Source organism: Falco biarmicus, chromosome 10 (genome assembly GCF_023638135.1).
Source record: "Falco biarmicus isolate bFalBia1 chromosome 10, bFalBia1.pri, whole genome shotgun sequence".
Lineage (NCBI taxonomy): Eukaryota > Metazoa > Chordata > Aves > Falconiformes > Falconidae > Falco > Falco biarmicus.
The window spans coordinates 15,014,178-15,029,821 of record NC_079297.1 but is presented as its reverse complement, the minus strand read 5'-3'; the positions used below and the strand labels follow the sequence as shown (position 1 = coordinate 15,029,821).

The 15,644-nt window shown below is 63.4% G+C and overlaps 2 protein-coding genes across 2 annotated transcripts; one reads left to right on the top strand and one right to left on the bottom strand.

Moving 5' to 3' along the window:
* Positions 1–388: 388 nt before the first annotated feature.
* C10H20orf204 (chromosome 10 C20orf204 homolog) lies at positions 389–8,524 on the top strand. Its single transcript, XM_056355096.1, has 5 exons — positions 389–651; positions 3,692–3,826; positions 4,072–4,134; positions 4,240–4,392; positions 5,281–8,524. Exons 1-5 carry the CDS (start codon positions 649–651, stop codon positions 5,434–5,436), a joined length of 510 nt encoding a protein of 169 aa, XP_056211071.1. The 5' UTR covers positions 389–648; the 3' UTR covers positions 5,437–8,524.
* Positions 8,525–11,625: 3,101 nt separating this feature from the next.
* On the bottom strand, positions 11,626–14,171 carry LOC130156117 (ammonium transporter Rh type A-like). Its single transcript, XM_056354346.1, is given in 7 exon segments — positions 11,626–12,152; positions 12,155–12,506; positions 12,508–12,579; positions 12,581–12,903; positions 12,906–13,196; positions 13,199–13,354; positions 13,357–14,171. Coding segments are annotated over 7 exon segments (1,497 nt in total). The 5' UTR covers positions 13,532–14,171; the 3' UTR covers positions 11,626–12,024.
* Between the last annotated feature and the right edge of the window lie 1,473 nt (positions 14,172–15,644).

Here is a 15,644-nt window from a genome sequence, read left to right as displayed (position 1 = left end):
AGGGGAAGCTGGAAGCGCGGGGACAGCATGCGCGTAGGTATTGCAGGGGTCTCGCTCTGGATGGTCACTTCTGCTACGCGCGCTGTGCAGTTGTTGGGGCTGATGGGCCACTGACGGCGAACCCAGAAATGGCATTGCGCCTGCCGGCAGGAGGGGAAACCGGGGGTGCTGGGCACGGCTGTGGGGCGCAGGAGGCAGCCCGGCTGGGGGTGCTGGGCACGGCTGTGGGGCACGAAGGGCTGCCCCAGCCCAGCTCTGTGGTGGGGACACATGTCGCTTTGGGTCCCTGGGGGGTGAGAGCGGGGCGGCGCGGTCCCTGTGCGCCCCCCCGGCGCCCCTCGGGGCTGGGTCCCCCTCCTGCCCCGGCCCTGCGGCCACCGCTCGCCCGCAGCGGGGCCCCCTCCCGCTCGCCGGGGGGTCACCGCCGGGGCCGCGGGCGGGCGGGGGGCGACGCAGGGCAGCGCTCCCCCGGGGGGGCCGGGGCTGGGCCGCCGGCGATGTGCCCGGGCCCGGCCCGTCCCCTCCCACCGTGGAGCCAAGTTCAAACCGCGAGCCCCGGCGGAGCGGACGCGGCGCAGCGCCGGGCCGGGTCCCCGGGAGCCGCCGCAGGGTCCGCACCGGCGGCCCCCCCCGCGCCCGCGGGGCTCCATGGTGAGTGCGCGGGGGTCGCCGCCCCTTCCCCACACGAGGCTGGCGAGGCGGGGGGCGGCCCGGGACGCCCCGCCGCACGGCCCCGGGGGTGGGGGGCGCTGGCCCGGAGCCCCCCGTACTGCTGGGGTGGGGTCGGCTCGGTGCGGGGGGGGGGTGGGCGGGACTCGCAGCAGTCGGGAAGGGGCTTGGGATCCATGGGGACGAGGCTTGGTTCTCTGGCATGGGGCTTAGGGCGGCCGGTCCGCCGGGAAAGGGGCTCAGACTGGTGGGAATGGGGCTGGGCCGAGTCAGGATGGGGCTGGGGTCCGGTTGGCGGTGGGATGGAGCTGGAAGATGCTGGGGAAGGGGCTACGGTCCAGCTGGGATCTGGCTGCTGTGGCTGGGATGGGGCTTGGACCCGGCTGGTCCCCCAGGGGAGGATGGAGGGTCCATCCCTGCCCGGGTCTGTGGCAGGTGCTGGGGCTCAGGGTGGTGGCAGGGTCCTGTTGGGTAGGAGGGTGTTTGGGACTGGGTCCATCTGGCTGGAAGGACCTGGGAACCCCAGCAGGGTGCCCGGGCAGGCGGCCGGCCGTTGCCCCTGGCTGCCTGGGTGGCTGGGGCTAGCAGGAGTGCCACCGGGAGCTGCTCTGTCAATAATGGTGATTTCCCTTATCTCCTCGTATTTGCTGGAGGATTAGAGCCGAGGAAGAGATTAGCTTCCCTGCCAGGCTGTGGCCGTCCTGCGCCCATGCTCCCTGGCTGCTCCTTCCCTGCCAGCCTTCCCCTGGGAAGTGACATGCCAGCCCGGGAGCTGGGAGCAAGGGCAGCAGAAGGAATAACCCTAAAGCAGCCGCTCAACTTCTTTTCCGCCTCCCTGAGGGTGGGAAGCAATGGCGGGGACCGGGATTTGCCAGCTTCATCTTTCCCTGCATCCCTCTCTTGTCACCGCTGCTTCCCCGCTCTCCGGGGGTGCTGGGAGCACCCAGTGCCCTCCCTGAGCCCCCGGCCCGGGGGGCTCACTGAGCTGCTCTGACCGCAGGCTGCGCTTCCTCCCGTGCTAAGGACTGAGAGTCCAGTGCCAGGCTCGGCTGCCTGGAAGTGCTGGAAATGGTGTGCTTTCTCCTGGAATTTGGTCCCGGTTGTTTAATAAGCCACTTGAGGGAAGTCCTTCCCAGTTTAATGGTAAAATCGCATGGCCTTGTCTTCCCGGTGGAGGAGGCTTCCTGAAAGCAACCCTTAGACTTTGCACAGGGTGTCCTCCTAGAAGCAGCGCTCTCCTTGGGTGTCCCTGAGGATTATACCCTCGGCTGGTTGCTGAATCACCTCCAGGGTGAGATCTCTCTGCGGGTTTGCAGAAAGCAAAGCCAGCAGCGCGGGGAGGTTCTTCCCTGCCCTTCCTGGCCCCCAGACGGGGCCCAGTGCAGCTCTGCTGGAAGGCGTGCGGCGATTAATGAAGCTGAAGAGACCAATGGGATTTTTACTGATTACACATGGATTTGCTCATCTCCTCGCACGCTCTTCTGCTCCAAGGTGACGCCTGCGTCCATGGGTTCCCAGACTTGCGGCGTGTTGGGTTTCACTTCGTGTTAAACCCCCATCACTCCTGCTGAGCTGCAGGAACCGGTGGGGAAAGGTTTCCTCCCCCTTTTGTAGCCAGGACTAGTCCATCACCGAGTGGGGAGCATGGAGTGGGTGCAGGTTTTACAAACAAAGCCTCCAGCTTCCCACTGAAGGGCAGGATGGATGGCATCTGCCTGGGCTTGGACTTCAGCAAGGAAACTTCTTCCTTCTGGCTTCTCTGAGTGAAAGGCCAAGCCTGAGAGCCAGGTGCGGCTGGGCTGGCAGTGGACCTGCCGAGGTGCGAGCTGTGGCTTGGGGCAGGCAGATGCTGGCAGCAGGCAGAGCTGCCGGCCTCTTCCTCGCTCGCGCTTTGGCCGCAGCACAGGGGTTGCATATTTGGAAGGAGCTGAGCCGCTTTCTGCCTGCCCAGACCTGACACCCAGGGTGGTTGCGGGGGATTTTGGGGGCATTTCCTGCAAAAAGGAGGTGATACAAAGTGCCCCAGTGCCAGGATGGGGCCCCAGCACTGTGCCAGTGCTCAGCGACGCGGAGACGTGGAGAGCTGTCGGGCTCCTTTCCTGGCAGATGCTGTGCATGGATCGGGCTTCCCGTCCGCACCCTGCTGCTGTGGGACTGCTCAAATATCCCAGTCCCGATCACTTGAGGCTGTGCTGGCTTTTCTTCAAAGCCTCCAGACTCATCCCTCGGAGGGTCCGGCCGCCCCCTCCCCGTACTCCCCCGCCAGCTCAGATGTCAGCACTTGGGTTTCCCCGGCTCAGGGCTGCCGGGAAGGCTTGGAGCCGGGAGGCTCGGAGGCAGCTGGGACGCGCTGGCGAGAGCAGGAGCTTGTGCTGCTTCTGTCTGGTTCTTGGGTGAGGGTGCCTGAGCCCGGGATGAGCGGGGGCTGCGTGGGAGCTGGAAAAATGCCGCAGGACTGATGTGGGGTTTGTGGCGGTGCGGAGAGCATCCTTCCAAGGGTGCCCCAAGCCCTTTGTGCTGAGGGTGGAGGTTGGCTGGTGTGGAGCCAGATGGCTCCCTGCTTCCGTCTCCCCAGCTCCCTGCCTCCAGCTCCTCACCAGAGAGCTGGGCACATCCCTTTCTGCTCCCTTTGGGTTTTGGTGGTTGAGGGTCTGGCCTTGAAATGCCACAAGGTGGGGAGCTACTGGGGACCCTGTTGGGGCAGAAAGCTTGGGGACAGACCCTATAGGCCTGCAAAGGTCCCAGTACATATCTGTGCCAGGTACTTAGCTGCTGGCACTGGGGAGAGCTCAGCATGCGCCATGGGCAGTGCTGCCCGGGCTGGGCTCCAGCTGGGGCAGTTTCTCAAGGGCTTTGCCCAGCTGGGAGGGTGTCCTCTGGGGGAGATGGCTGAGCTCCTCCTGCACATGCTGTGTCTTCAGGTACAGGGGACAGTTCTGATGGGGGCTTGTGGCAAGGGGCTGAAGGCAGATCCCAGAGCATCCCTTCATCCCCGGCTGATACTGAGCCTTTCATTGTGCAGATTTTCCCCCGGGTGCTTTCCTGCACTGTTCTGCTCCTCCTGCTCATCGCTGTGCTGAGTAGAGGCAAAAGGTGCAGCATCGCCAAAATCCTCCGGCAGTACCGTGCGGTCATCTTCCACGAGATCCAGAACCTGGTGAGCAGGGAGGGGGGGTGTGTTTGCCCAGGGCCCCAGCCCTCAACCTCAGCGGATGCTACTGAGCTGGATGCAGCCCTGCTGTGGGGTCTGGGTGGGGAGGGGTGAGCCTGGAAGCTTAATATGGTCCTGGCCACTTTGCTGGCATTACTGGGGAGAGTACTGTGTTTAAGCAGGGGATCCCTGCCCAATGTAGGAGGCACTGAGGCTTTGGGATGCTTGATCTTCTTCCTTTATTGCTCCAGAAAAACCTGAGCGGGTCGGCAGACAGGAGTGGAAGGGCTGGGCCAGCTTGTCGTTCGGACAAGGTGAGCACCAAGGGACCCAGGGCTGGGGTGTCATGTGGGCTGAGACCCTGGAGAGCCATCGAGCCCCCTTCCCTCCCTGGGGCTGTGTCTTTCCCTCCTCTCCAGGACCAGAAGATCCTGCTGTCCATCTACAACATCAGCATGTCTCTGCGGGAGGTGGCGGCCGGCAGCCTGCGTGGCCCCGAGGAGCTGGCAGTGCGGAAAGTGGCCAGAAACACCGACTTCGTGCTCAGGGAGAACTGCAGGAAAATCAGCAAGGTGGGAGCCCTGCCCCTTCCCAGGCACCCCAGTGGCTCCCAGTTCCCCACCATGTGGGCTGCGGGCAGAGCCTGCCCTGTTGCTCTCCTGGCTGTCCATGAGGAGTCTCCAGGCTCTTCCTGCAGCATCCCAGGTGTCTGTGGCTGGGGGATGCTGATAGCACATCCCGGGGAGCTTTAAACTGGCTGGGGAGGGAAGTCTGGCTGTGGCAGCATGGAACAGGCTGGTGGGGTTTTACCACCAACTCCCAAGCAATGCCATGGCTGATGGGAACGAAGAGCCTTGTCCTGGCGGGATGTGCACCTGGTGGGTGGGCTCATCCAGTCCTGCCCTCCCTCCTGGGTACTTGTAGGCAGGAACTGGGATTTCTCCCCAGAGGGCTGCTCTGGGCTCCCCAGCATCCCGGGGCTTTGCTGGGGAAACCCCAGCCGGGAGGATCCCTGTGGCAGCTCAGCAACTCATTAACCGGTGGGGAAAGCCCCTGGCATGGAAGCACCGGCTCCCCGGATCTGCCTGGCTCTGGCGTGGTGCTGGGGTGGTCCTGCCCACCACTGCTAGGGACCCCAGCCGGAGCCAGCCCTGTCTGGGGGTTGCTGGTGTGGGTAGGGGTGCTGCTGGCCTGGAAAGCTGCCTGCAGACCCAAGCTGGCCACATGCCCTGGCCGTGGATGTGCTGGGGGGTGCATGCTGCCAGCTTGTGTGGGGACGGACAGCTCTGGGGAACCCTGGGGACCCAAGAGCACATCCTTGCCATGGCCACAGGCAGTTCAGCCACCCCAGCCTGCAGCTTTGCCCACGCAGACCCCACAGGTTGTGGCTTTTGTCCCCCTGCCTAATACCTGTGTGATGGTGAGAGGGTATTTCTGGTCCCTCGTCATGCCAACTGCAGAGCCCACCGCGCATCCCGGCACAGCCCCGGCGCAGGGGACCTGGTGGCAGGAGGAAGCAGCTGCGGGAGATTGGGAGGAAGGCAGAGAGGCTGGTGACCTGCTGGGAGAAGCTCTATGCCCTGCACGCACCCCACCGTGCCGCCCGGGACTCGTAGGGACACCCTTGCCACGTGCCAGAGAGACACAGTGCTCCAGCACCATGGCTGCTGGAGTCTTGTTTGGAAACCTGGGGTAAATTCAACCCTGAAGGCAGCAAGAGGTGCTACCCGTGGATGCCCAAGTTGAATTTGTCCTCCTGTTTCAAGTGGTACCTGGGCATCGGCTCCATCTCATGTGGTGGGGGCTGGCAGGTTGTTTTGCCATGGGATGGCTGTGGTGGGAAGCTGGAACACCAGAAATGTGGGGGAGAAGAGGGGGAAGTGCTGAAAAAAGGAGGCGAGGTGCTGGATTTCTGTGATGCTCCTGGCCCTGCATCACCTGCTGCTTTCTGGGGGACAGCGATTGCTTTTTGGGGCAGAAAGAGGACGTGTGGAGCCGTGGCTCTGAGGGCTCTGCTGGAAGCGGGAGCATTGCGCATCCACAAGGCTCTGAGGGTGGCCACGCTGCGGAGAGGGACACTTGTCCCTGTTGGACTGCCGGGACATGCAGAGCAGCCGGGCACCTGTGGCGGATGGGGAAGCCAGGGTGCATTGCTGGGTGCCCAGGGAAGTCTGGGGAACGCTGGTGCCTGCAGAGAAACAGCAAAACCCCAGGCAGCTGTGGGGGCTCAAGGACCAGGGCTCAGCTTCTGGGACAGGCAGCACCATGGAGGGACCTGGCTGCTTGGCACTACGGGTGCCCTGGCACCCCCCAGTGCGCTGAGCCCAGAGGGATGAGGGGTTCCGTGAGCTGAGGTGCATCCTCCCTTGTCACCATGCTCTGCCAGCACCCCAGCTGGGGTCCCTGCTCCCCTGTTGGGTGACAAAGAGTCTCTGGGAAGCTAGAAATAAAACCTCTCCTTCCCTGGAAGCCCTTTGGGTGCTTTAGCTGGTGACCCAGGGGCTTTCGTGCTGTGGATGGGGCTGGCATGGTGCAGGGTCTGGGCACGGTGCAGGGTCCGGGCACGGTGCAGGGTCCGGGCACGGTGCAGGGTCCGGGCACAGTGCAGGATCCGGACAGGGTGCAGGGTCCGGGCACAGTGCAGGATCCGGACAGAGTGCAGGGTCCGGGCACAGTGCAGGATCCGGACAGGGTGCAGGGTCCGGGCGTGGTGCAGGGTCTGGACAGGGTGCAGGGTCCGGGTGCGGTGCAGGGTCTGGACAGGGTGCAGGATGTGGACAGGGTGCAGGGGCTGTGCAAGCCCAGGAAGGAGCACGCAGCAGCAATGGGCACCACAACATCCTGCCCCTGCCCAGCGCACCTGCATCCCAGGCCCACGGGGCCCCATCCTGCACACTTCTACTGGTGCATGGGCGGTGGAGGACAAGGCTCTGCTACAGGAGCTGCTTTTCTGGGGGGCCATTCCCCCTCCCCAAGCCGTGGGCAGGGCTGGGGCAGCGGCTGGGGGGTGGCCTCGTGTTGCCCCTGCCTTAGTTTCCCCAGCCCCTCCGCACCCGGGCAGACGCTGTCCCAGCCGTGAGTGGGGCGGTGAGTGGGGCCAGCCCCGGCTGCGTGGCTGTGGGGACATCGGAGGAGGACACGAGATGGCAGCAGTGGGCTGTGCGCGCTGAGCGGCGCCGGACGGCTGCCCACGGCTGGGGGTCCCCACGGTCAAGGCCAGGCGGCCACCTGGACCACAGCCACGCCAGCATCCCCGGGGCCCGTGCCCACTGGGGTCTCGGCCACCATCACCGGGCCAGTCCGGGCTGCAGCTGGTGGGGAGCAGTGGGTGCTGCCAATGAGTGTGACCCCCACCCCACCTTGATGGGGGGCACCTTTCCTTGGGGGCTTCTCTGGGAGTTCAAGCAGCTGGCTGGGGTGGGGGGCTGCGGGAAGGGGTGGGCAGGGAATTCTCAGGGGTCCTTGCCCACCCCCGGCCTCTGAGACCTGGGCTGGAAGGAGCTGGGAGGGGGGCTGCATTGCCAGGGGTGGGGAGGAGAGGGCCCACCCCAGGGCCCCCAGGGTTTGGCAGGGTTTGGCAGGGCCCCATGTTTGATGGGGCAGGACAGGGACCCTGGTTTGGGAGTGAGAGTAGGGGGGCGCAGGCTGGGGGTGCTGCTCCTGTTGGCTCCCTCCATGGCCTGTGGGTGACTGGCAGGATGAGGCCCCTGGAGATGCCGGCTGCGTGGCATGGGGCAGGCTGGCACCGGGGTCCCGCTGGGGAGCCACGGTTCAGCACAGCCCGATGCCAGAGGCCGCCTGGAGCTGCATCTGCTGCCATGCTCCTCCCTGGCCAGTCCCACCATGCCTGGGCTCTTTCTCCCAGCTCCATCCTCCTCCTCAGGAACAAGCACTGCCTTCTTTTCCTCCTGCCCTTTCTGCTGCCTCCACGGGGGGGTTGCACTGATTCAGCTTCAGGTTTTCTTTCTTATTCCATGCTTCATCCCAACCACCGTCCCCAAATGTAACAACACCCCCTGCATCCCTCCAGCATCCCGAAATAGCCCTATTGATGCTTGATATCCCGTGGATGGGGCTGGGGTCCCCGTGGGATGCAGTGGCTCGTGCAACAGTGCGAGCGGGACGGTGACTTGGGACAGGGTGACTTGGTGGCTTGGGACAGGGTGACTCGCTGCCTTTTTCTGTGTCAAGGCTGGAGCAAAGTCCTCTCCTCTCCACCAGCTCATCAGCACCGTCCCAGATAAAACAGCAATAACCAGCCCCGTTCGTTACCCTTTCCTCGCAGGCAGCAACAGCCACCGAGCCAGGAAATCACCGTGTGCTGCCTGCGACCCCCCCAGCATCTCCCCCCAGCTGCCTCTGCAGGCCAGGCAATAGGGGAGGTTGTGCCCGGTGCTGCCGGTTCAGCACCCGAGCGGCGGTGGGAGGCACATGCTGGTGGTCCTGGGGGTGCACTGGCACTGGCACACTCGGCAGGAGCTTGCTGTGAGCACCGGCTGCGGGGAGGGGGGAGAGGGAGCCCGGTGCAGCGGTAGGAATGAGTGCATGGAAAGGAAGGAAAGAGTGAAGGAAGAGGCAAAAGGGAGGGAGGGGAAAAGCGAGGTCGAAGCGATGGTGGAATCACAGCAAAAACAGCCGGAAAAAGGAAACGGGCCCTGAAAAGTCAAATAAAAATAGCAGCGAGGCGAACCCAAGTGTGCAGCACATGGGAGTGAGCGCATTTCCTTCGAGGGCAGCACCGCACGCTCCCGGCTGCTCCGGGGGGGCCGCTCTGATGTGGCTCCAGCAGCCGCTGCCGCTGTGGGCCCCCCCTGTGCTGTGCCAGCCGCTTGGCAGCCGGTCGGCACCCTGCCACCCCCCACCTCGCCCGCGGGCCCCGCGCCTTGCGCAAGCCCGCCCGGACGGGGAGCGAGGCAGTTGCGGGGATGCGGTGCGTGCGCTTGGGCACACTACAAGGCAGGACATGGCACACGTGCAAAGGCCGCACACACGTGTGTTAAAGCACAAGGGGATGCATGGGGTGGGGGGCTGGCTCGCTGTACCCGTGCCCCTGCGTTGTGCCATGTGCTGCCGGCTGATCGCCTTGCCAGATGCATCCGAGCGCTGTGCAAACAGTGCAATCATAACTTCCTCCCCTTGCTGCTTGTTTTGCAATCACGGCAGGGTCCCGCTGGGAGACGGGGGTTGGTGGAGGGTGCTGGGGACAGGGATGGGGACAAGGATGAGGACTGGTACTCCTTATGAGGATCAGCGTGCTGCATGCCAACCCAGCTGCGGGCTGAGCTCAGAGGCAGCGGCAGACCCCAGCGTGCTGGGGGACCGTGCTGGGGGACGGTGCCGAGGTACCGCGCCAGAGGATGGTGGCTGCCGTATTTCTGCAGAGCTGGTGCTGGAGGTACATTTCGCCCCTTTGCACCATCACTGTCCCACTGAAATACGCTGCCTCAGAGCCAGCACCATCCCGGGGTGCCTGAGCCTCCCTGCCCAGTGTCGGGGGGGCCCTTGCCCACGTAAGCCCCCTGCTTCTGTCCTCATGCCCCTTGCAAGTGGGGCTGGGGGTCCGTCCCCTGGCAGCCCTGGTGCTGGGGGCACTGGCACACGCAGGCTGTGTCTGATGAAGCAGAGCAGCGTTTTGTTCTCTCCCATCTCCCTGCAGCGTTGTAAAGCTGTTGAAAGCCCAGATTTACGGTGTGATAAACGCTAGGGGCTCTGCTGAATATTTTACTGCTCCATCCTTTGGAGAGTGGCTGGTTTGGAGGAGCGGGGAGAACCGGGCGCGGGTCGGCACACCCAGCGGCATCGCTGCCTGGCTCCAGCTGTAAGACAGCGGGTGCCAGGGGATGGGGACGGCTGGGAGCGGGGCTGCATGGAGCCATGCCACAGCCCAGGTGGGTCCTGGCACCCTCGGCTGTGGGATACTGGGTGCCTGAGCCCCTCCGGGCAGCGGGAAAGTGCTGATGCCCCATCATTTCCCGGGCCCGTTGCTGGTTTTGGAGGCATCTGCTGAGCAGATTTGTGCCACGGCGCGGTGGGGTGCCCGTGCCAGGACATGCCAGCCGAGAGGCAGGGTGCGCCCAGGCCCAGCTGCGGGTGCCCTCCCTCCCTGCGGCCCCATCGCCCACTCTCCTGCTGGGTGCCGCAGGCTGCTCAGCGGGAGGCTGCGTCCTCGCTGGGAAGGGCTGGGGGATGCTGGAAAGCAGCTCTGCCCTGCTCCACCGCCACCTCCGCCAGCAAGAGGTTTGCAGCCTCCAGGCTGCGCGTGCATGTGCGTGTGCATGCATGTATACATCCCTGCGTATGTGTGCATGCACGTACATATGGGTGCATGGGTGCATGGGTGCATGCATGGGATTTTGTGTGTGTGCGTGCATGTGTGTGTGATTGTGTCTGTGCGTGCGTGAGTGTGTGCACATGATTCCTCTCCACGGCTGCTTCCTGAGGGGGTGCTGCAGCCCCCAGCACCACTAGCCCCACGCACCCTCCTCCCTGCCACCGGAGCAGAGCCAGAGCTGGCCGTTGGAGCCGGCAGGCCTCGGCATGGGGGGAAACCAGCGGGACCAGGATGCCAGGCTCAGCGGGAGCACCGGCTCGCATGGAGGCTGGATGCTGCTGATCCAGGCCTTGATGGTATCGCGGCTCCCGGGCGGGCGCTGGCTCCGGCGGCTCTCGACACCCAGCGGGAGCCAGGCAGCGGTGAGGGGCTCAGCCGGACCCTGCTCCCAGTCCACGCTGGTGAGCAGGCGTGCGATGGCTCCCGACACCGGCATGGGGCACGTCCACGCCGGCCCGCCAAGAAGCCGGGGGGCTGCTGGGACTGGGGGCTGGAGGGGACCGAGCTGCCTCTTGCCACCGTGGCCCCCGGCCCCGCTGCTCAGCCCGCGGCATCCTGCACCGGGGCCCATTGTTCGGCCGCGCCGGGCTGCAGGGCAGGATTTCTTTGTCAGAGCTCGGCAATATTTTATTCTAACAATTAACCAAACACACCCGGGCCCCCGAGCCTGTTTGTGATTATTGGAGGGCGAATTCCCCAGCCTCGCTCCCTTTTGGTGTTGGCTGCGCCTGGGGCCGCGCCGGGCGGAGGGGATCCAGCCCCGCTCCCACCAGCTCGGGGTTGGGGACCCCCAACTGTGGCGAGAGCCCCCTGGTCCTGCAGCCGGCACTGGGGGGGCTTGGTTGCCTCGACCCCCTCGGGATCCCATGAGCATCGCTGACATTGTCTCCGCAGCAGCGGGATCTGTGGTGGCACAGGGGCAGCGGTGACTCATGGCAGGGGGGGTGTGAATCACAGCCCTTGCTTTCTGGGCAGGATGCGGCCCCGCGCTCGCAGCTTGCCTCATGCCAGCGATGGACCACAGGCTTTGTCCTCCACGGGGTGGAAGTGGCTTGCTGCCTGGGGTGGGATGGGACGGGGCCATCGCTCTTCCTCGGGGGCCCCCCAGCACCCTGGGATGCCAGTGCAGCTTTCCCAGCCCCAGCTTCGGGGTGGGATGAGGGTGCTGTGGGGTGCAGGTCCCTCCTGCATGCTGGCTCTCTCCAAGACTCCTCGCCATGCTCTGTTCCTCCTTAGGGCTGCTTGCTGGCACCTCCCTTTGCAAACTATCCTGGAGAGCAGATCATCCAGCACAGGCTACCAAATCCCCATAAAATCCCTTGCTTGGGGCAGCTCATCTCATCTCACCTCGCCCCACCACTGCCTTTCCACCCTCCTGGCAGTGGATGCTGAGTCCCCAGCCCAGTGCTGTGGCTGGAGCCGGCAGGGAGCCGACAGCCCTTGCCAGGTGCTGCCCATCGTGGGCAGGGGAGTCAAGGGTTGGGACGGGCACTGCAGGTGATGCCATCCACAGATTGCGAAGCAGCCGGTGCCCTGCGGCAGGGCTGTCCAAGTTAGCCGGGGGTTGAGCCATCCCAGGGGAGACACCCTGAGCAGGTTGTTTCTCTGGTTGCTGTCAGGGATGGATGGATCCTGGGAGCAGCCAGGGCAGAGGAGGGGGTTTGCAGACACAGGGTAGGAGGACAGAGGAGGGACTGGTGCCGTGGTGCGGCCCTGGCCCTGGAGCATCCTTGGCAGCCAGATCCAGGCATGGGGCAGGGAGCGGGCACAGGCAGCATCTCCTGCCCACTGCTCTGTGCCAGCGGTGGAGGCAGAAAGAGTGTACCCCTGAGCCGGTTCCCTGGCTCCTGCTGTGGCTACCACATGCCAGCACCTAAACGTGCTCCTTCAGAGCCAGGGCTACTTCCTCAGCAGTGCCGCCTGGCCCCAGGCTCTCACTCTGATCCTGAATCTTAAAATACAGTGAGTCATCGAAGCAGAGCTGCTCGGGTGCTGGGGCAGGCAGGGCAGCCGGAGCGCTGCACCGGTGAGCAGCCCGGCGAGCAGCGAGCCCCCACCAGCCACTGCCAGCCCTGCCACCTGGTACAGCGCCTGCCTGCCCGCCCCGTGGTCTTCCCACTGTCCCACCACCACCTCGCTGGCATTGCCCCCAGTGGGCGACCCCTGGGAGAAGTGGGAGCTGGAGGTGTTGTTGGATGCCACCAGGATGGCCATGGCGCTGGCTGCAGCACCAAGGATGCCGGGCAAGCCGTGGAGGTTGTGGATGCCACACTGGTCCTGCAGTGTGAGCTTGCTCACCAGGAGTGGGGTGAGGAACCTGAAGCCAAGGATGCACACCACAGCCGAAAGGCTGCCCCAGGGCAAGAGCAGCTACCGGTGGCATGGCCATGTCAGCGACCGTGCCGATGGCCACCCCGCCGGCCAGGCCTGCCGTTCTGCAGGTGGCCAGGGCTGAGCTTGCCGTCCCTCTCCAGCAGGCTGGAGACCACTACAGTGGTCACAGCACTGGCGCTCATGGCCAGGAGGGTGTTCAGGATGGCGCGGTGCTGGGCATCTCCCGGTTGGCAGAGGATAGCTATGAAGCTGGGCCAGAAAACCCAGAGGATAAGTGTCCCCACCAGGGACAGGAGGTCAGAGTGGGGTGTTGGGGTCTCCTTGGGATGCACTGGCCACTGTGCCGTCCTGAACAGAGCCTTGGACACACCGAGGCCGAAATAGCAGGAGAAGACGTGGATCGTGATGGTACTCCCGCATCCAGGACACCCAGAGATGTGATGATGGCCCACTCACTGGCGAGGTAGACGGGGACTTCGCAGGTGGCCATGATGAGGAGCTGGCAGAGGCTGGTCCTCCCCAGGACAGCTCCCACGGAGATAAGCACTGTCACGGCAGCAAACTCAGTGGTGAGGAGGTTGTGGAGGTCTAGACGCACCTGACCATGGTGGAAATGATGGAGCAAGCCCTGCAGCACCAGCGCCCATTGCATGGAGAAGTTGAGCAGGAGGAAGTTGTGGGTGAGGACACTGAGCCCATAGCGGGGCAGGACGTCAGCAGGAGACCCAGCCCCACCACCAGCATCACCTGGATGTCCTGGAAGAGGGGGAAGATGCCGTAGAGTTGGTTGGCCATGAAGTTGGTGTCCGCTGCCTGCGCTGAGGGCTCATTGTAGTTGACGAAGAAGGCGAAGAAAAGGAGCAGGGCACCTTGAAGAGTCCCAGGAAGAGGGGCAGGAGGCGGCGGGGGTGGGCAGGGGGTGGTGTGGCCATCCTAGGGGGACAGGAGAGGACGGTGACCGGTGGGGTGGCTGGGCACAGAGCAGCAGCCCGGCAGCACTCGCAGGGTGAGCTCCGCTTGCTCCTACATTGGGTGTTTATGGCCATGGTTAATCTTTAACCAAAGATATAAGTTTATGTGCCAGAAAAGGAGTTTTTTTCCCCATCCCTTCTTTAAACACGACGCCCATAAATTACTCACATGCTCTTGTTTGGCCACCATAAAGTGGACATGATGGGGGCTGTGATTTTGAAGGGAACCAAGAAAAACCTGCCATGGGACCGAGCGGGGAGAAGGGTGATCTGCGAGGAGCTGGCCAGGGATGAGGCTACCATGGCATGGACCCCATTTAATCCATCCCCATTTGAGAGTGCGGACCACACTGCTGAAACCCCGGGAGCGATGCTGGGCACGCAGACCCCCCCAGCTCCTGGCCTGGCTCTGCCACATCCCACGCAGGGATGGCTCTGGCACTGCCACCGCCCTACGCTGCGGGATGATGCACGTTTTGCTCAGCAACTGCCCGGATTTTGTGAAGCGCCATAAAGTTCTAAAATCAGGGCTGAGAAGATCATTTTCTCACAGGTTTGCATTGGCTTAAATGGCTGGAAATTCATTAACAATTAGCGCGCGAGAAAAACAAAGCCCAGAGCAGCCAAGCAGCTACCCCGAAGTTTCTGGGTTGCTGCTTAGTGTGACATTTTGCCAGTGAATGTCTGGAAAAAAAAATAAAAAAAAATATATGAGAACCACAAGAACAAAAGGCAGAAGGGTTGGTAAATATTTGTTCCAGAGAGAAGATATTTTTGTGCTGTCCCTGATCTCAACACCCCTGCCGCGGGCGCTGGCTCTGCGCCGCTCTTCGTCATTGTAACTGGAGGATGAGGCAGGCGAGGGCGCAAAATGGGAAACAATTGTTGAATAATCTGTGCAAGGCTCCTCTGCCAAACCCTCCCCGGCCATTTTTCAACCCAAGGATGCTGGAAATAGGGGCAACATATAGGAGGAGGAGGTGCTTTGAAGGTAGCGCCTCTGGGGGTTGAGGAGGGGCTGTGTTGCGCCCAAGCCGCAGCTGAGGGCAGCGGAGAGGTGGTGAGAGCTGTGGGAGGTTGCTGGATGGGACCCGGGATGCTTTGTCTGCCCGTAACACGTCCCTGCTGCACGGCTGGTGATGCTAACGGCAGCGGCTGCTCCTGCGGGGATCCCTTGCCCAAGGAAATGTGGGGCTGAGGTCCCCACAGTGCCATACATCTCCCTCCAGTGTCCCCGGGGTGGCTGGGGATGGGATGGGATGAGTGGGCAGGATGCTGCCCTTGCTCCTGCCTGTGCCCATGCCGGGGACACAGCCTGATCCACCTCCCACAGCTGCTGCCAGCTCCCACCTCCACCGGGGCAGCCAGGATGAGGGACAAGAGGACGCAGGCGACACCTCCTTCACTGCTTGCTGGTATAAAAAAAGCAAAGAAGGGTGATTTCAGCCCCCTGACCCCTCACGCGTGACCCTTCACATGCCACGCCAGCCCTCCAAAGGGATTTTCAAGGGAACAGCTCGGCACAGTAAAACCTCTTTTGTTGATGGCGGCTGAGATAAAACCTCAGGGTGATGCTCAGAGAGGGTAGGACTCCTGAAACAGAGGAGCTGGGTGAAGCATTTTGGCCTCAGTTGGGCAAAGAAGCTGCATGTGAACAAGGGTAGGGCTCCCCTCGGTGTGCCGGCACTGGGGTGCTCGCTGCTGCACGCTTGCTCCCTCCTGCTGCCCCACAGCCGCTCAGCCCTTCCCATCCCACATCGGTGTGGGGCTCTTGTAAGGTGAGGTTAAATAAAATACTAACAGGAAAAGCTTTTGAACAGATCTTTTAAAAAGCAGAGCGCTTCCATGGTTTCAAGGTTCTGGCACAGTGCCTCCTGCAAGGAGAAGGAGGAAGATGCTAGTGGAGTGCATCCTTCTGGAGCATCCCAGGGCTGCCAGATCTGCTGGAGAGGACAAGCATCATGTTGGAAGATTTGGGATGTGGAAGTCCTCCTGGATCTGGCTGTCACCTCTAGCAAGAGGCAGAGGTGGGGAGACACCAGGAGGCTGGGGTGCCCTCACTGGGCTCAGTGTGCCGGGTGGGCAGGTGCTGGGGGGGGCAGTGCCGGGCAGGGCTGCTGGACTCGGTGCTTGGGGATGGGTGTTTCAGGAGGTGACATGGCTCCTTATCTCATTCAGTGGGTGATAA